At 41.8% G+C, this 18,475-nt stretch overlaps 1 protein-coding gene across 1 annotated transcript in view; it reads left to right on the top strand.

The window, feature by feature from the left end:
* The window catches only part of FBN1 (fibrillin 1), a 273,921-nt gene that overhangs the window by 206,404 nt on the left and 49,042 nt on the right, over positions 1 to 18,475 (top strand). Inside the window, exons 41-46 of the mRNA XM_068963729.1 lie at positions 237 to 395; positions 3,649 to 3,720; positions 7,223 to 7,348; positions 10,840 to 10,962; positions 15,606 to 15,731; positions 17,681 to 17,797. Of these exons, the coding sequence (XP_068819830.1) occupies positions 237 to 395; positions 3,649 to 3,720; positions 7,223 to 7,348; positions 10,840 to 10,962; positions 15,606 to 15,731; positions 17,681 to 17,797 (723 nt within the window). The remainder of the gene's footprint in view (positions 1 to 236; positions 396 to 3,648; positions 3,721 to 7,222; positions 7,349 to 10,839; positions 10,963 to 15,605; positions 15,732 to 17,680; positions 17,798 to 18,475) is intronic.

The raw sequence follows: 18,475 nt of genomic DNA, 5'->3' as shown, positions 1-18,475 counted from the left end.
AAGATGTTTTAGAAAAACCCGAACAAACTTTTGGGCAAACCCGATATTTCTTAAAGTCCTTTTCCTTGGGGCAGCAGAGGTAGATGGAAGGTTGAGAGCCAGCTTTTACTGCTCTTATCGAAGCCAAGTTACAATACAGTTCAAAGGAGACTCCTTCCTTGAGCATCCCTGTTAGAATCTCCCTATCAGGATTTCCCCACAGCATCACCAGTCCCTGCCTTCCTCCTCTCCTCTAGATATGAGGAGGAGTCTGTGCTACAGGAACTATTATGCTGACAACCAGACCTGTGATGGAGAACTGTTGTTCAACATGACCAAGAAGATGTGCTGTTGTTCCTACAACATTGGCCGGGCCTGGAACAAGCCCTGTGAACAGTGCCCCATTCCAAGCACAGGTGGGTTTTAGTTTCGCCATTACCAGAAAGATAACTTGATACCTTCCCCATGAATTGTTGGAGAAATGACTCTCAGCCAGGGGAGGAAAAGGGTGCGTTGTCCATCTTCATAAAAAAAGATTAGCTCACAAAGGCAAATTCACCGTTGATCTGGTCCTTTCAGCCGAAAATATATTTTCCAGTTTATTACACAAGTTCATTTACCAGCCTATAAACTCAGCATATCACAAAAATATAGAAGTTGTTATTGTTAGGGAGTTTGCCATATAACTTAAAGTCTGGAAACAGTGCGCAAAGCAGTTGGACAAGTAAACCATATTCCTATATTGTTTACTTACTTATTACCATCAATTTTATTTATTCATAACTAATCTTGTTCCAAAAAGAATTCAAGATGGCCCACAAAGATGCATATGTGAAATAAGAAGGCCTAATGCAAATGGAAAGCATGGGTAAGAAACTCAAAGCAAGGGTAATTACACAAGATCCAAGCTGGGAGGTCCTACACACTTGCCAGTGATGAGCAACAGCCTGGGCTCTACACCTTCTAGTAGCTCATATAAAGAGAGATATGATCGAGTCTAACAGTCTCAATGACCACAAAGCAAACTCAGAACTAAAGAAAAGCATGACTCAGGGACTTCCCTGGTGGTCCAGTGGCTAAGACTCTACACTCCAAACACAGGGGGCCCAGGTTCCATCCCTGGCCAGGGGCCTATTAATAGATCCCACATGCCACAACTAAGAGTGCATGCTATAACTAAAGATCCTGGATGCCCAACAAAGATGGAAGATCCTGTGTACTGCAGCTAAGACCCAGCGCAGCCAAATTAAAAAAAGAAAGGCATAACTCCTTGATATAGAGAAATTTCTTCTTATATCCTCATACAGAAAAACCTATGTAATATTATCTATTTGAAAAAGGAAAGAGCCAAATTCATATTCTAAGAGTAAATGAAGCAAAAACTTTGGTGCAGTGTTCTTATATGGGAGATGGTTCATATCATGATGGTGTCATTTACTGATGATCTAGATCATCTTTATGATTTTTAAAAATTAATTAATTTGCCTGTGCCAAGTCTTAGTTGTGGCATATGGAATCTAGTTCCATGACCAGAGATCGAACCCAGGCCCCCTGCATTGGGAGTGCAGAGTCTTAGCCACTGGGCCACCATCTTTATGATTTAGAGTCAACGAACTACTGTGCAAAGTACTGATCTGAGAATTGTGTAGTATCTACTCCATTCCCCACAGCGATATGTAAAATACCCAGTCTATTGTCTGGTGCTAACTGACAATGCAAAAAAAACAGATGATTCTTTTGTAGTGAAATGTACCATTTCATCCACTGTTTCCTCCAGAAATAATGTTAATAGCTATCACTTAGAATTACAAGTTGTCTCCACTCTGCAAGATGTTGTTAGACCTGGGTTTGGCAAACAAGAACCTGTGGGCCAAATCCAGCCTGCCTCCTATTTCTGTATGGCCCACAAGCTAAAAGTAATTTTGACATCTGAAAATTTTATGAACTTCAAGTTTTAGTAAATAAAATTTTATGAGAATATGGTCCCACTAATTTATTTGCATATTATCTATGGTTGCTTTCATGAAATAGTTGAGTAATTTTAACAAAGACTGCACAGTTTGCAAAACCTAAAATATTTACTTTTTAGCCTTTTAAGAAAATATTTGCTGACCCCTGATCCTGACCGTTGGCTTTCAAATCTTTTATTATACATTGTTATTGTTCAGTCACTCAGTCACGTCCGACTCTTTTGAGACCCTAGAGACTACAGCATGCCAGGCTTCCCTGTCCTTCACCATCTCCCAGAGCTTGCTCAAACTCGTGTCCATTGAATTGGTGATGCCATTCAACCCTCTTGTCCTCTGTTGTCCCCATCTCCTCCTGCCTTCAGTCTTTCCCAAGATTATATATACATAGCTATCATTAAAAAACCTGGCAGTTACCCACACTTGATGTGTGTGTATTTACAAGTAAAAGTATATGTACATGTGTCTCTGTATGTTTGTTTTTGATTATATTAAGAAATGTATTTTTATTTTCATAAACGGTTTTATTATAAAATGTACACAAAATTAGTTTTTAAATTGGATTTTACAAAGATAGATATCCTAGTATTTTTATTTTTTATCTTGATGCACCGTTGTACGTTCCCTTTCAGAGATCTCTGATAATAACTGTCATTTACTTTCAGAAATATCTGTCTGAGTTCTAGGTATCTGCATACTCTTAATATAAAATGCAAGAGTTCATCTTCACGTTGAATATTGGCCAAATCCAATCATGGCTTTTCATTAGCTATGCAGTCTGCACACATTTTAGGAGTCCCTGAAGTTTGGATGGTCAGTGGAGCTGGTGTAACACTTGTTGGACGTGAACACTCATAGATTAAAGAAAGAAAGCACTAGGAAAAGAACATGCTATGTTTTGTGTAAAATACTTCCAGAAACCTTTTACTGATTTTCAGTAGGTTTACCCATAAGGGAGTGGCCATCTTGAGCTTAAATTGATACCATGCCATATCAGTTATACTCATGATCAGGAATTACAGAGTCTTAGAGTTAAAGGGAACCACAGATGACATTTAGTGCATCCTTAATTAGCAAGTTTGATGAAAATTCATGTCAGGGGGAGAAAGACAAAGGGTCGGGGGAGGGAGAGGGAGCAAACAAAAGAACTGCAGCAAAAATAATAATTCAGCTCCGAAAATGAGAGTAATGAGGGTAAGTTGGTTGTTTGACATGAATGAGTCATTAACAGACCTGAAATCAAGAACTTAGCTACATTTGCTATTGTTATCCCCAGTCTGCCAAGGAAATGGCTTTTGTACACATTCGTTAAATCCTAGATTCCTTAACACAGAGTGGAAAGAGGCACTCAGACCAGTCCCAGGTTTCAGAGCTGAACAACATTCCCATAGAAACCTAAATTCCCTCAGGCAAGCTCATACAAATGAGTGCATTTGATATAGAGACCTCTGCTTCAGCCTCATTATTACATCAACATGAGGTCACTTTTCCTTCATCACTTTTCTTAGGGACAAAGTTACACCATCTGTAGAAATTCTCAATTTTTTTTTTTTTTTTACAAAGGTCAATTTATTTTAAATTCTTCCAAATACAGGTAAATATCTTTTAAGAATGTTTTTGAAGTAATTTTGTTCAGCTCATTATTGCTCTTTGCCTACCCTGTTCCCACTCCGCTTACCCCACCTTTGTTCAATCACTGTAGATGAATTTGCTACACTCTGTGGAAGTCAACGGCCAGGCTTTGTCATCGACATCTATACCGGTTTACCTGTCGGTGAGTTACAATGCCATTGCTGCAACTTTTTGTCTCTGCCTTTGTGTTAAGAAAAGGAAGTACACACTGTTATTTTCTCAAATGTGCTTTTTTTTTGTTTCTTAGAAGGAAAAAGCATTAGACAGTGCCATTTACCTTTATTGAAATTCTGATTCTTAGTTTGAAACAAACTGTGCAGACACCCTGTGTAGCTCCACCTAATTGGCAGCAGCATTTGTTGGTCATGATTAAGGGGACTGGAAAGCTTTTCACAAAATCACAATCAAGCTTCGTTAAACCAACCCTAGGCATCAACAAAGAGAGAGATTCTGGGAGGAAAGCCAGTTGACGTTTGATTTGACTGTAATTCCCAATCCTTCCGTCTGACTAAGACAAGAGTTTAATATGACTGTTCATACCAATCCTTATGTGTGGGTTGTTCATATAAAGCCCTTTTGGTGGATCAGTTTTATCTCACAGGGAATCTCCACAGGTCATCTGCTTTGGGATTTTTAGATGTGAAATATAAAAGTCTTTCCAATCTGAGGCCCTGTCTGGTAACTGGAGCAGAGACCACTGCAGTGCTCAAGATGCTTATGTGAGATTCAGAAATACTGCACAGCGTTCAGCCAGTAGAAGCAAGGCCTTTGTGGTTTAAAACCAAATAACATAAAAATAGATGGAAAGCCATTGCATTCTCCGAGTTTTTCCCCAATGTGATTTATATGGATCCTCAGATGCCCCTCTGAATTCTGAGCAATTGTGTCTAGTAGCAAACATCACCACTTGGTCTGTTCCACCTTATTGCTAATAAGTAAACTGAAATCCACATCAGCCTTTCCAGTGACCTTGTTTAAGAAAACAAGGGTCTGGTCCAGCAATCAGCCTGGCTCTCTTTGTGCCAAATCCATATGGCTCCGCAGCCTAGTCAACATCCAAAGAAACTTCATGGTTTGGAAGGAAAACCTGCTAAATGACATTGGCATGAAACACCTGGCCCCAGCTGCTTTGTTTTTCCCCTTCCCAAAACAGATCTTTTCATCTCCCTAGACTCTCTGATCCGAAGATAAGTGGTCTTTAATAGTAGTGGTTCTCCATGGACGAACCAGGCATGTACCCCAGCAAGGCCTGCCCTCCAATGTTGGCAGCAGGCAAAGACTCAAAACAGCATTAAGAGCATCCACTAATAAAGCTGGAAAGGCCTCAGGCATCCTTAGGCCAAATGCCTTGCCTTACAGTTGAGGGGACAGAGGCCCAGACAGGGAAGGGGACTCAGCCGAGGTCACTTGGCTAATTAATAACAGAACTGGGATCAGAACCCAGTCCTGACTCACAGCTTGCTTTGCCTCTAGCTCTTGAAAACTGGAAATGTGATAGTTAGCAGTATACTTATTGTTAGCAAATTCCAGCATGACAAAATATTTAGATGACTGAGAAACTTTGTTTTATTTAAGCTTTCTACTCTCCTTCTGAAAGGTCTGAAGATTGTTGGCATATAGAACTCATTCGTGTGGGGTTAAAACTATAGCAAGTTTATTAATCTTGTCTTTAAGTATAAACTTTTCCAACTTGAAGTTCAAATGGAATCCAGACAGGAAAAGAAAATATAATTTTTAATATGTGCTTTTGCTATGTTTTGCCTAACAATGGCTAGAAATTTGACCCAGCCTGTTATTGTTAAACTTGATAATACATCACTTATATTTAAAACAAATGAATGTGAACATAACACTTCATGTTTTAACCCGTACATAGTTCAAGAATGTCTGAAATTTTTTTTTTTTGCTTCTTGCTGATGATACATAGTTGTGATATTTCTTTGCCTCACTTTTTAACAACATACATGACAAATGTGTGCAAAATCTAAAGCATAATTACTTATATTCAAAATAGAAATATACCCTTTGATATTCTAAGCTTTTTTGTTGTTGTTGTTAAAGAGATCAATTTGTCCTCAAACAAAATCAAGCCCTTTAGAAAAAGGTCTAACATAAATCTGTGGCCTGTAAACTTTCCCCTTCAAAGCAGATTGGCTTTAGGGTATGATTCTTCTGAAAGTGCAGCAGCTCTTGTGGGTTCCATGAAAGTCAGTGGCCATGTTACAACTTGGGCAAAGTACCTGGCAGAGGCGCCTGACTCTGACATGTAAAGAAAAGTATCTCAACAATGGCATCAGAAACCTAATGGATTGGAAAGACCCAAACTTTGTATCCCCTCCTGGCTTATGAACTGTTTTGTGAAACTCTGCACAGGACTGGTAGAAGGGCCCTCTGGGATAACAAGTCCTTCAATAATGGTTTTGTGAGGATTGTTTGTGGAAAAGCATAAGGGAGGAAGGGTAGCCTGGTAGTGGATTCCTGGCATCAAATCTACTTCCTGGTGGCTGTATGGTCTTTGGTGAGTTCCAGCCTCCGACCTGTCCTCAGTTCCATCACTTGCATCAGGAGGATGGTCCGAGTGCCTAGAGACCATCTCACAGGGTGGCTGTGATGATTTGGTAACTACATCCAGGTTAAATGCTTGAGAAATGCACCATGTGTATAACAAGTAAGGCACTATACCATTGCTGCCACTGTTACTGTTATTATCCTAGAGGACACTGAATGGTTGAAAGTTCAGACCAGGTCAGGCAGAGAGTGGACCCACCAGGCTGGTGAGGAGACCTGACTTGCCCACACAGCTCCCTCGCCAGCTTGCTTTAGCAGCCTGGGTCCTGGTTGTGCTCTCACTTCTACTTTGGTCCTGCTTTAATCCTCATCAACCCCACTTCCAGGTATTGGTTCTTAATCAAATGTCCCACAGCATTCCAGGGGCCAGTAACACCGTGGTGCAGCAGCTCCCCTGGCGCCGGGCCTGGGGAAGCCACAGTCTATTGTGACTGTCCTTCCTCAGTTCTGGCTCTGTCTACATGGTCAGCCTGGGCCCAGCTTACCTCCTCAGACCTGACTTACTTCCTTAACTTCCTTAGCAAAGCCATGCAAAGGAGGAGCAAGGCGTTGAGCTGAAATTTGGAAGATCAGAGTTGGCTCTGACCATGGGATCGTCTTCTGTTCTTCAGCAGCTCTCTGCTCCCATTCCCACCAGCCACCACCATACACTTGGGGTAGAGGGACCACTTACTCTCAGCAGTCACTTTCATTCTGCTCCACTGGCACACAGGGCCCAGTGGGTGCAAAATCTCCTACCTGGACAGAGCTAATGTTTTGTAACAAAACCAGAAGGATAGATAATCAGTGAGATAGATACAGGAGTGTCTGACAAGTGGCTTAGTGATCTCAGTTTGCTCTTCATTGACTTCCCCCACTTCCATCACCACCCCAGCACATCCATGTACATGCCTGCACACACACACACACACACACACACACACACACACACACACACACATATACATGCACTGTCTCTTCCTTGGCTTTAGACCTTACACGGAACTAGTTAGAAGTAGCCAACTTTCAATTCCAGTTTACCCTGCCCAGGGACCACATGCCAGGCCATCACTCACATGTGCCTGCTCTGTTTCCAGATATCGACGAGTGTCGGGAGATCCCAGGGGTCTGTGAAAACGGTGTGTGTATCAACATGGTCGGCAGCTTCCGGTGTGAATGTCCAGTGGGCTTCTTCTATAATGACAAGTTGTTGGTTTGTGAAGGTAAGAGATGTTGCTCTGTATCACATCCAGAAATGAGCCAATTTTACAACATTGGAATTTCAGAAATTCATCAAACTCTAGCTATCGTGAAGGGCACCCTGTGGATCAACAGACATTTCACTGCCAAAAAAAAAAAAATTCCCTAACTCTACTCCCAGTGGGCAAAGCAGGATGTCCATTCCCCAGCCCTCTCCACTGCCCCCTCCCTCAACACAGAGTGTATTAGATTTCCCAGCTGATATGAAAAAGCCTTGAGGTCCTAGGTGTGTCCAATGGATGGCTATTGTTTTACACAGCTTGAAAGTGAGCACGAGCGGTGGGCAGTGACCTTGAGTTGAATCTCAAAATCAGTGTTCTCTTCCAAGCGGAGCCTTTGCTCCTCCCCAGTGAAAACACGGTTAATGCAAATATTTCAGATGCATGAGAGAATTCCAAATGGCAAGAACAGCAAATTCGATTTTATACGAAGAATGTTGGCATGCGTGCAAATGGTACTTTTTTCATTTTCAAATTACCTCCCCTCGCCACGTGTATGTACTGTGATTCTGCGCATTCCTCCCCGCACTTCATATTTTTCCGACATCTGGGGAAGATAGTGTTCTTTTACATTTTAGTAAAAGGGACGTTGCTGGTTATTAAATATACCATGGGCCCTAGGACAGCTAGAGTAATTTTCTTATTTCATACTTAAACTCAAAGCCTCTAACAGAGTTCTTGTTCATGTTAGAAAGGCTTATTGCTCCTTAGAGCATGTATTATACCACATAGGTCAACATTTTAATGTTAAAAAATATTTTTCTCCTAAACTAGGGACAACTTAGAGACCACGAGTAAAGTTATAACCCCGAACACAAGCTTGTTAAATTCTCCTCACCAGGCTTTCTGTTCCTGTGGCCAAGCTGGCAAGCATCCCTTATTCTGCCTGCTGTGTGGGGAACTGGAAATGGGGTGACAGCTATTCCTAGCCTTCCTAAAGAGACAGTCATTTGGGGGCTTTGGTTCAGACCCTGGGCTTCTGGAGGCCGTCAAGGATCAGGTGTGGCGAGGAGGCAGGATGTGGAAAAAGAGAAGAGAGCCCATAGCAAATGACCTGTGGTGCTAGGGGTAGCTGCCTGCTCATCGCCACTGTCTCCCACCTGTCATGCATGCCTAAGGATGCCTGTCTGCTTCTGTGGCATCTCCTCTTCTCTTCCATTCAGAACTGGTTACTCTACCCAAGTGCCTCTTTGATACGTATCTCTGCTGAAGCTGCAGCCCTTGACCAGAAGCCAGAGGCACGGCCACCCATGACCACCACCATGTCAACCTAGACCTTGTTACACCCTTGAGACTGAAAACCTACAGCTGTGCCCATGGAAGGTGGCTCGCTGTCAGGGTAGCGGTCGGCTGATACAGAGATTACAAAGTGCTCCAACTTTTGGTTTCCATTTCATAGGATATCCATCTTCAGGGTGAACGTTTAATCCAGGGTCAGCTGCTTCCCAGCACACCCTTAGCTCTCAGACTCAGAAAAGGAAGGTTGATGTAGCACACGCCTCAGCCAGACTGCAGTTGGAATGGGTTCCAGAAGTGAGTCAGGGAGGATCTTTGTGTCTGCTCTCCCCCAGCATGCATAGGATCAGATGTTAGGCATCTGAGGCATCAGGGAAACGCTTGTCGATGACACCGTTTGGCTTTTCCAGCTACAGAAGCTACCCTCTGTGTTTCTGTACAGTCTCTATGAAGAGCAGGGCAGCCCTGGTGGGTAAGGTGGTGCTGGATCCTGGGCCCATAGTAACCTATGGTGGGCATACTCTGCTCCTGTATGAGACACACACCCCATATTAGACAGAGAGGACCACTGACTGCCCACAATCCTGAGGTTTTCCCACCACGGAGCACACACCTCGGAGGCCTAGATTGGCGTATTTGCCGCCCCCTAGTGGGAACTTTGGCTGAGCCAACTTCCACATGAAACCCCAGCACTGGTGCTGAGAGCTGAATTTGACCTGTGTTACTGGCCGCTCCCTATACTGGATTTAGACTGAATTAGAAAGCTTGGAGAAGGAAATGGCAACCCACTCCAGTGTTCTTGCCTGGAGAATCCCAGGGACGAGGGAGCCTGGTGGGCTGCCGTCTCTGGGGTCGCACAGAGTCGGACACGACTAAAGCGACTTAGCAGCAGCAGCAGCAGCAGAATGCTTCATAGAAGCAGGGGAAGACAATATGCGTTTTTGCCCCATTGGTACCGCCTGGACTGTGAAGTATATTCTGCGGTGCCCTAAAGCTAAACAGAATTAGATGGCTGGTAACATTTTTAAAAGATAGGCAAGCAACTCCCTGAGCATAGGCAAGGCTCTGGAGCACACAATAGCCACTTTATTCGCTCTTTGATAGTGAGCATTTGGTTATTTTCAGTGGTTTTATGTGTAATCTTTATGTTAAGTTTCCTAGATTTGACTGCCATGTGGCAGGAATTTAAGCAGGAGCTTCTGCAGCCCTGCAGCTCAGAGCACTGTCTGTGGACCAGTGGACCAACATCACTTGGGAGCTTATTGGACGTATAGACTCTCAAGCCACTCCCCTGACATGCTGAGTTGGAATCTGTCTTTCAATAAAATCTTAAGCGATTTAAAGGAACATCAAAGTTTGAGATGCTCTGCTCTGCAGGCCCTGCAACAAAAGCAACCTGACTGATTTCCCAAACCTCCTGCACTTTGAGCAAATACAAGACTTCCTAGGATATTAGTCTATACCCTTATCAAATCTGCCCTTGAGGCTGAGATTCACAACTTTTTCTAGAGATTAACATAATTAGAACCTGCAGATGGTAATAAATCCAGTATTTGCATTTAAGAAAAATATTTGTAAAGCAGGTAAATTAGAAAAGCTTTCCATCTTCCAATGTTCGTTCAATAGAACCAATCAAAATAAGAAAATATAAATCTGTGTTGTGTGAGAGCCTTCATTTGCCTTTGTTACCAAGTCCAAACTCAACCTGCTTGCCACACAATAGGCCAATAATCAGATGAGGTGTTGAGGCAAGAAATAGCAACTTTGTTTGGAAAGCCTGGCATCAGAGAAGATGGCAGACTAGAGTTTAGAGTACTATCTCATCAGGGTCTGGATGCCAGTTTCTTTTATAGAACAGAGGGAGGAAGGAGGTGAGGAAATAAAGTAAAAAGGCCATACGTCTTGCAAAATACCTCCTGGTTTGGCCAGCACTGGGGAGAGGATGTGTCAATTTCTCTTTTCCTGCAGGTGGGCAAGATCAGGGTATTTCTCTGTGCACTGAACAAAGGCACTTTAGTTTAACATTCAGGCAGAAGGGCAGGATTCCCCGAGGCAGACCACTGTGTCTGCTTGTAGCTATGGACTGATTATAGTAACAAGAGCAAAGAAAGCAAAGGTTCACAAAACAGATCCAATGTAAAGTCAGATTTTGTTCTTGCCTCCTGCCTGTTGACACTGGATTCTGCTCTCCTTGTAATTCAGTTCTCTCCTGCTCATAGACATTGACGAGTGTCAGAACGGCCCAGTGTGCCAGCGAAACGCGGAGTGCATCAACACTGCGGGCAGCTACCGCTGTGATTGCAAGCCTGGCTACCGATTCACCTCCACGGGGCAGTGCAATGGTAAGTCCCCACCTGCAGGCACCTACCCGACGAGCCAGCCCCAACTAGCTGCAGATCCCCGCATTTCTTTGGGATGGTTAAGATTCAGACTTCTGTGTTCTAGTAACTAAACTGGGAAACAGGAAAATTGTTGAAATGCTTTAACACTTGGCTTTTTTCCTCTTTAGAGAGGTGATTTTTCCAAATTTTCCTCCCTGCTGCCCTGCTGGAAATACCCACTCCCACAAATGCACACAGACGTATACACACATACACACACTCCCTAACTGGTGCTATGTGCTATGGTTAGTCACTCAGTCATGTTCAACTCTTTGCCACCCCATGGACTGTAGCCCACTAGACTCCTCTGTCCATGGGGATTCTCCAGGCAAGAATAATGGACTGGGTTGACATGCCCTGCCCTCCTCCAGGGGATCTTCCCAACCCAGGCGTTGAACCCAGGTCTCCTGCATTGCAGGCAGATTCTTTACCATCTGAGCCACCAGGGAAGCCCAAGAACACTGAGGTGGGTAGCCTATCCCTTCTCCAGGGGAACTTCCCGACCCAGGAATTGAACCAGGGTCTCCTGCATTGCAGGCAGATTCTTTATCAACTGAGCTACCAGGGAAGCCCTCCCTACCTGGTATTTAGGACCAAATACTTTTTTTTTCCTTTTACCTACTCCCCCTTGAGTGGGTGAGGTTTTCACCATCCTAGCCACATATACCAACTCTAGACAGCAAAGCTCTCCTGAGCTGGGCTGGGTTAACCTTCACAAACCAAGCAAAAAGAACCAACAGTATTATCTTTTTTCCTTAGCATCTTATAGAACTGAGGGCAGCAAACTGTAACAGCCTTTTATTTGCGATGTCACCTACAGCAAAATGAGAGACTATTAGATGTTAAATTTTTTCGGTATTCACCTTTGTCAGGGACATGGTAGAAATGAGAAGGATGAGTATGTCACCAACTTACTTTGACAGTGAAGTTATCCCTGGTGGCTCAGCAGTAAAGAACCCGCCTGCCAGGGCAGGAGATATGGGTTTGATCCCTGAGTGTCAGGAAGATCCCCTGGAGGAGGAAATGGCAACTCACTCCAGCATTCTTGCCTGGGAAATCCCATGGACAGAGGACCCTGGTGGGCTACAATTCTGGGGTCACAAGGAATGGGACACAACTTATTGATTAAACAACAGCAAAAGTTATTAAACATCTGATGGTATTTTGTAGCCAGTGGTAGCAAAATGAAACCACTGGTGTTTCAACCCAGCAGCAAAGTAACACCTCAAAATGATTTTTATGTGAGTTTTTCAGTAATTATAAACCATTATATATTTAGCAAAGAGGTCAGGAAGAATCTGTTGTTTTGCCTCTAGTCCATTTCACAGGGAGTTTCCTGGATAGTTTATGCATTTGTGAATGAAACACCACCAAGGAACATGGTCAGATTTTCCTTGGATTTCCTTGCGCACCAGTGATTAAGTAGTAGGAAGTACACTGCTCTCCGCAGGGCATTTTGCATTGTTTTATGAGACTTTGGTGGAAAGAGGGTGTAATACCAGAACAAAAACTCACTTTGAGAATCAAGACTTGTTTTTTGGCTTTAAAGGAACATGTGCAAGTGTTTAGCTTTTTGTCAACAGAGCACTTGTAATCCACGTATTAACAACAACAACAACAACAACAAAAAACAGGACAGGGAAAGTGAGGATGTCTCTGATAGGAGTCACAATACCCTCATGAAATTTGGCATTCATACCACTTCCCTGCATTTTGCTCTTAATTTATATTTATTTGGAACAGGGTGAAATAATTCCAATCAAAATAAGAAATTGCTGATAATATGGAACGTGTAGTTTCACACCATTTCACGTTAGGCGAGATGTGGGAAGAAGTATTGTAAACATCAAGACGAGATAGCCAACCAGGGCCCGGCTGGGGCTTACATCCTGTCAATTTTTTTTGTAGAGTACTTACATAAATACGCTGGATAAAGCTCATCCAGCGTTAATCAGCAGTAAGCACCATGAGGGAGTGCTGTTTGTAGCCCAAGTTTTGTTCCCCTGATTCAATGAAATTCTTACAAGAAAGGGAATGTACTTGAGTTTGAGTTTTGCAGTTTTTCAGCCTCTCGGGCTGAAGACTTCACTCTGGAAATGTCTTCACTTAGTCCTACTTTTATTTTTTATAACTATCACTTTTTAATCTTTTTGACCACACCATGCGACGTGTGGAATCTGTTTCCCAACCAGGGATCAAACCCCTGGCCTCTGCAGTGGAAACACAGAGTCTTAACCACTGGACCTCCAAGGAGGGCCCACATCTTATAAAATCTCGTAAAATGTCTTTAAATACTATCCTATACATGGCATTTTCAGATGTATTGTAAAATATTGCTTTCTTCCTGTGCTTAAGATGAAAAGAACTAAAATTTCCTTATCATAGTAAGATTTTTATTTGAACTTGTAAGTACATCATTTCACCAGCTGGCTGTAATACCCATGTTTCTGAGCCAAGGATGCTAGTCTGACCTCAGGAGCTGAGTAGTTGGAGCACAGGCAGCCACTCCTGAAATGCCTTGTCCAACTAAAAACATACTCTTCCCAGCTATTTCCTTATGGTTTCCTCTCTCTCTGCTGACTGTGTGGGTGTTTTCCCCCAATACTCTGTTTAAATCTCCTATCTCAACCTCAGACATACTCTCCTGGGAATTTAAATCCTGATGCTTGTAGAAACCTCAAGACAAAGTGAACTTCATAATCAAGTTCTCTACAATTGTAACTTTCTATTTCGCCAACAGAACTGCAAAGTAATCCATGTTTCATTTTTAAAAAATCATCATGAAATAGGCAGTGTAGGAAAGAAAATTCCTAATTGAGGATCCCTTTCTAGTAAGATTCTTAATGCTCTCCATTCCCTGTGGGTCGCAGAAATGAGACAGACCTGATCCTTGCATTCGCCCAGACTCAGTATTACCTGAGGGTGCCCACGGTCTAGGCTGACTAGCCCAGACTCAGTATTACCTGAGGGTGCCCACGGTCTAGGCTGACTACAATAAGCCCCCAAGACACCATTCCTCAAAATCAACTCTCTTCACTGAGCTTGGTAGTGGAAATCAGTGTCCTCTGCCTATCCCAGGGAGCAGTTTGCTCATTTGAAATTCATTTTTATCCAAATGTGAATAATTGTCATCTGTTCTTGGGCTTCTCTGGAAGCTCAGATGGTTAAGACTCTGCCTATAATGCAGGAGACCTGGGCTTGATCCCTGGGTCAGGAAGATCCCTTGGAGAAGGAAATGGCTACCCACTCCAGTGCCTGGAGAATTCCATGGACAGAGGAGCCTGGTGGGCTACAGTCCATAGGATTGTAAAGACTGAAGGACTGGACACGACTGAAGCAACTTAACACACACATCATCTATTCACTAGCATTTCTGCAGACTAGCTGTAGCTCCTAAGATGCTCTACCTTAGTTTCCCCTTTTCATGATACACCCACCCCCGACCTGAGATTTCTAAAGGACATGGTGATTCATCGACTCTAGATGTTTTGTGTACTTGGAACGAAGTAGTTGTATAAATGGCAGCCTGAGCACATGAAATGGAGGAAGTATATTCTGTCCTGGCGTGGGCACAAGTGTCCTGGGCAGCAAAAGGTACCCATTGCCTGTTTTTGTCTTCTCAGTAGCCAGGGTGGGCAAACAGCAAGCTTGAATTATTCAGCTGAGAGCCGGGTACCAAGCTGCTCTCCGGCATCTGCACCCACGGCAGCATTCTGCCTTTTGCTTTCTTTTGTGACAATAGGAAAATCAGTGCTCCTCGAGTTACATTTTCCCTAAACATGGAATCTTGAGAGCTTTAAAAAATTATAGAGATGTGAGTAGGCATGCAATTATGTCATTTGTGAATTCATGCAACAAGTTTGGCCCCTGAGATACTTAGATTTCAGGAGAGCAAGAAGTATTAATAATAAATGTAACTTAGAGCCCAGCGAGTGGCAGAAGCAAGATGAGAGGGCTTCCTTTTGAAAGAATATGGATTTTTAAAAGAAAGAAAGAAACATCATTAGGATTGTCAGGTGCTGAAAGGAGTCCTATGTAGACAGGAAGGCTTGGTTAAGATGGAACAAAAGGTTATAGGAGTAAGACAAAATAATGGGGTGAAACTGGAGCAAGGGACCATGTAGGCTGCCCATCATGAAAACCTAGCTTAGCAATGGGATTTGTTTAAATTTCCAGAGGAAGCCATGACACTTCCGTGATTTGAGACACCAAATCTTGACTAGACAAAATACTTCAATTAATTCCATAGTCTAGGGTACTGTGTAGGCAGATAATCAAATGGATTATCTCCCAGCTTGCATGTCTATTCTCTGTTTTATATCCGTTTTCTCATCTTTCAGATTTTTTGGATACTGACCCTGTTTTTCATTGCTTGTGTATTGTTAATATGCTCTGAATGTGCCTAGTAAATGAGAGTAAGTTTTAACCAATTTTGAGTCAAAAATAAATATTGAATATAATGTCAGCATCAGTTTTACTGGCTTAGTTTAGAACTAGGATTAATCTTGAGGCCAATACCTAGAAGTAAGTTATCTGATTTGAAAAAGAAAAAATGATTTGATTTAGCCTTCCAAGTTTCCACTTAAGATGCTTTTTATTTACAGATCGCAATGAATGTCAAGAAATCCCCAATATATGCAGCCATGGACAGTGTATTGACACAGTTGGAAGCTTTTATTGCCTTTGCCACACTGGTTTTAAAACAAACGCTGATCAAACCATGTGTTTGGGTGAGTATGTGGCTATCATTTCATTTTTCATATCCTATTGAAAAATTAATGTGTATCTGAATATATGAAAAAGCTAACACTAATTGTTTTGTTATTTATAAAATACAGAAGCAGGTGTGTAGCATTAATATCCTTTGATATTTAATCTTTGGGAATCTGAACATCATAAACCCCTTTCTTGATATTCATTTGGCTGTCAGTTCAGAAAAACTTATAACAAAGGGATAAATTGAGAAAGATATTAAGACAAAAAATACTTTTATTAATGGTAATAGTCTACTGTTCCTTTATAATATTTATGTGAATTTGCCTTATTGGAACAGAGTGCAGCTTTTGAGTGGTTGAGTATGAGCATTTTTTGAGAAGTGTCTGTATATATATAACTGTTACATATATATAAGGATATAGCAGGTCCTTAAAGGCAAATTTTCAGATCATTTTCCTAGGGGAAAAGAGCTCAAGATTTTAAATCTTTTCCTTAGTTTTAGTACTGAATTGGAATGTTGATTTAGACTAAACTTCAAATATGTAATCAATTTCTCTCCTTTCCTCCTTTCTTTTTCTATTCTAAAGCAACATCCATTAAGTCTTTTGGGGACTATATGAACATGAATCAGGAAAAAGAACAGTCAATAACGTTTAAAGTGCTTGCCTTTGGATGTAATTAGATTCACCCTTTAGGGAACATTCTCATAAAGTTTTGTCATCTTCAGAGCAGATAACAAGTTTTAAGTTAAAGATTATAATCAGTCCCACTAATCACTGGAGAGATAACCCAGTGTATTCATGAAGCCCTGTCCAACTTTCATTCTCCCTCTCCCATCAGAGTTATCTGTAATCCCCACCAGAGAACCTGCCCAACCAAAGAACTTCACTTGGCTAACAATGAATCAAGGCAGAAGTTCTTGATTGCTGGAAGGGTGACTCATTTGGATACAGTCTTCAGACACACACGTTGGAGTCACATTCTGCTTAGCTATAGCATCCTGATTTAAGATCACAGATAATTCATCTTTACATCCAAAGTTTGAAGGCAAAGGAAATTCTAACTCTAAACACCACATTTTACTAACCTGAGGTGTTACCTTCCACTCCTTCCCCATCCCTGGCCCTCCACATTCTGCCTGTCGATATCGCAAACCGGGAATATCAATGGTTTTCATTTTAATTTCTTATGTCCTCCTTAGTAAAATATACACCTGCTAGAAAGATGATAACTGCTGTCACAAGATGCAAAGACATCATAAGACGCCAAAATAGCTTTACAGGATAGTCAAAGTGAAAAGTTGTAGACCAACCAAAAGACAACTCATACTGCTAGAGAAGAGCCAAATTGAGTGCCATCACATTGAGATAATTTAGAAGAGAGATAAGTCACCATTTCCTGGGAGTGGTCATGGGTTTTTAGGGGCAGACTGGGAAAAAGAAACAGACGTCTTCCAGGTGAGTTAGAAAGCTAATTTATTTTGTTGCTGATTTTGGGGTAATATCAGGTGACTCACTGCTTTTTGGTAAACTGGAGTGAGAATCTTAAAGGCTGAAGTTTGCCAGAGGTGGCAGCGAATCAAGACCCAGATGCGCACAGAAGTTTCCATTTCCAAGTGAAAATATTTGAGAAAAGTGGCAAGGGTGGAGAATTCTAGAAGTAAATAGAATAAAATAGTTCTTGTCCAGTTCTCATGTCCTTAGCTTGCCTCCTTTCACATGCCAACCAAGGAAAGGATTTTCTCCCAAGGCTTAGAACCTCGCCTTTTGCTAGTTTCTCACAGGGAGCTGCCACTGTGGGAGCTCACGCTGACATCAAATCTAGAAGTTCTCAGCCGATGCACACCACTCTGTGAACTCTAAAATGCCTTTTAACCCCAGGTGACCATATTCCCCCTTCTTCTGTTCACAATCATGTTTTTCCTTTGTTCCTTTCCTTTTTCCTTTTCCTTTGTTCCTGCTAGACATAAATGAGTGTGAAAGAGACGCCTGTGGGAATGGCACTTGCCGCAACACGATTGGTTCCTTCAACTGCCGCTGCAATCACGGTTTCATCCTTTCCCACAACAATGACTGCATAGGTATGTGTGCAAAACAGCCAGCTACCAGAGGAAGGCAATTTCATGTGTGTCTTTGTAATTAGCATCATCTCCAGCATGCCGGCTATCATTTTTAATATATACCAATTTAGTTGTGACAGTTGGTTAAGAGTTATATGCTAATTAACTAACAATCAGTAATGTGCTAATTAAGTGTCAAATACAGTGAGGACATCTATGACTTTTATTAAAATACCCATTAGCAACTATAATTTTTATGTCTGCTATGCTACAAATTAATTAAATTCATTTCAAAGTAAATTCAATGTTTTAAAACATATAAAAACGATCCCTTGTAAAGAAATTACAAAATTCGGGAGCAGTGTGGACCTACTTGTGTAGGTGTTTCACTGTAGCCTCTCTTCAAAGAAGTAAATTATTGAAGCTATAAAATTCTTCCTATAAAATATGCTATAGTATTCACAAGCAAGGGTGAGGAACCAAATTCTGTATTGTGTAAGAGGCCACTTTTATATACTTCTGATTACAAGAATTGTTAATAATACTCTCAGCTGTATTGTGTATTAGTAATTCAGTTTTAACCTTTAAAAATGAAACCTAAAGTATGATCAAAGTGAAACTCAGATAAAATCCTAACATAAATTATCAATCGAATTAGTAGAATTATTTCACCTTTAAAGTTTTGATAGGTAAATAAAG

This window comes from Capricornis sumatraensis, chromosome 2 (assembly GCF_032405125.1).
Source record: "Capricornis sumatraensis isolate serow.1 chromosome 2, serow.2, whole genome shotgun sequence".
NCBI lineage: Eukaryota > Metazoa > Chordata > Mammalia > Artiodactyla > Bovidae > Capricornis > Capricornis sumatraensis.
Note: the sequence above shows the minus strand (reverse complement) of the source record. Positions and strands in the feature narration are given on the sequence as shown.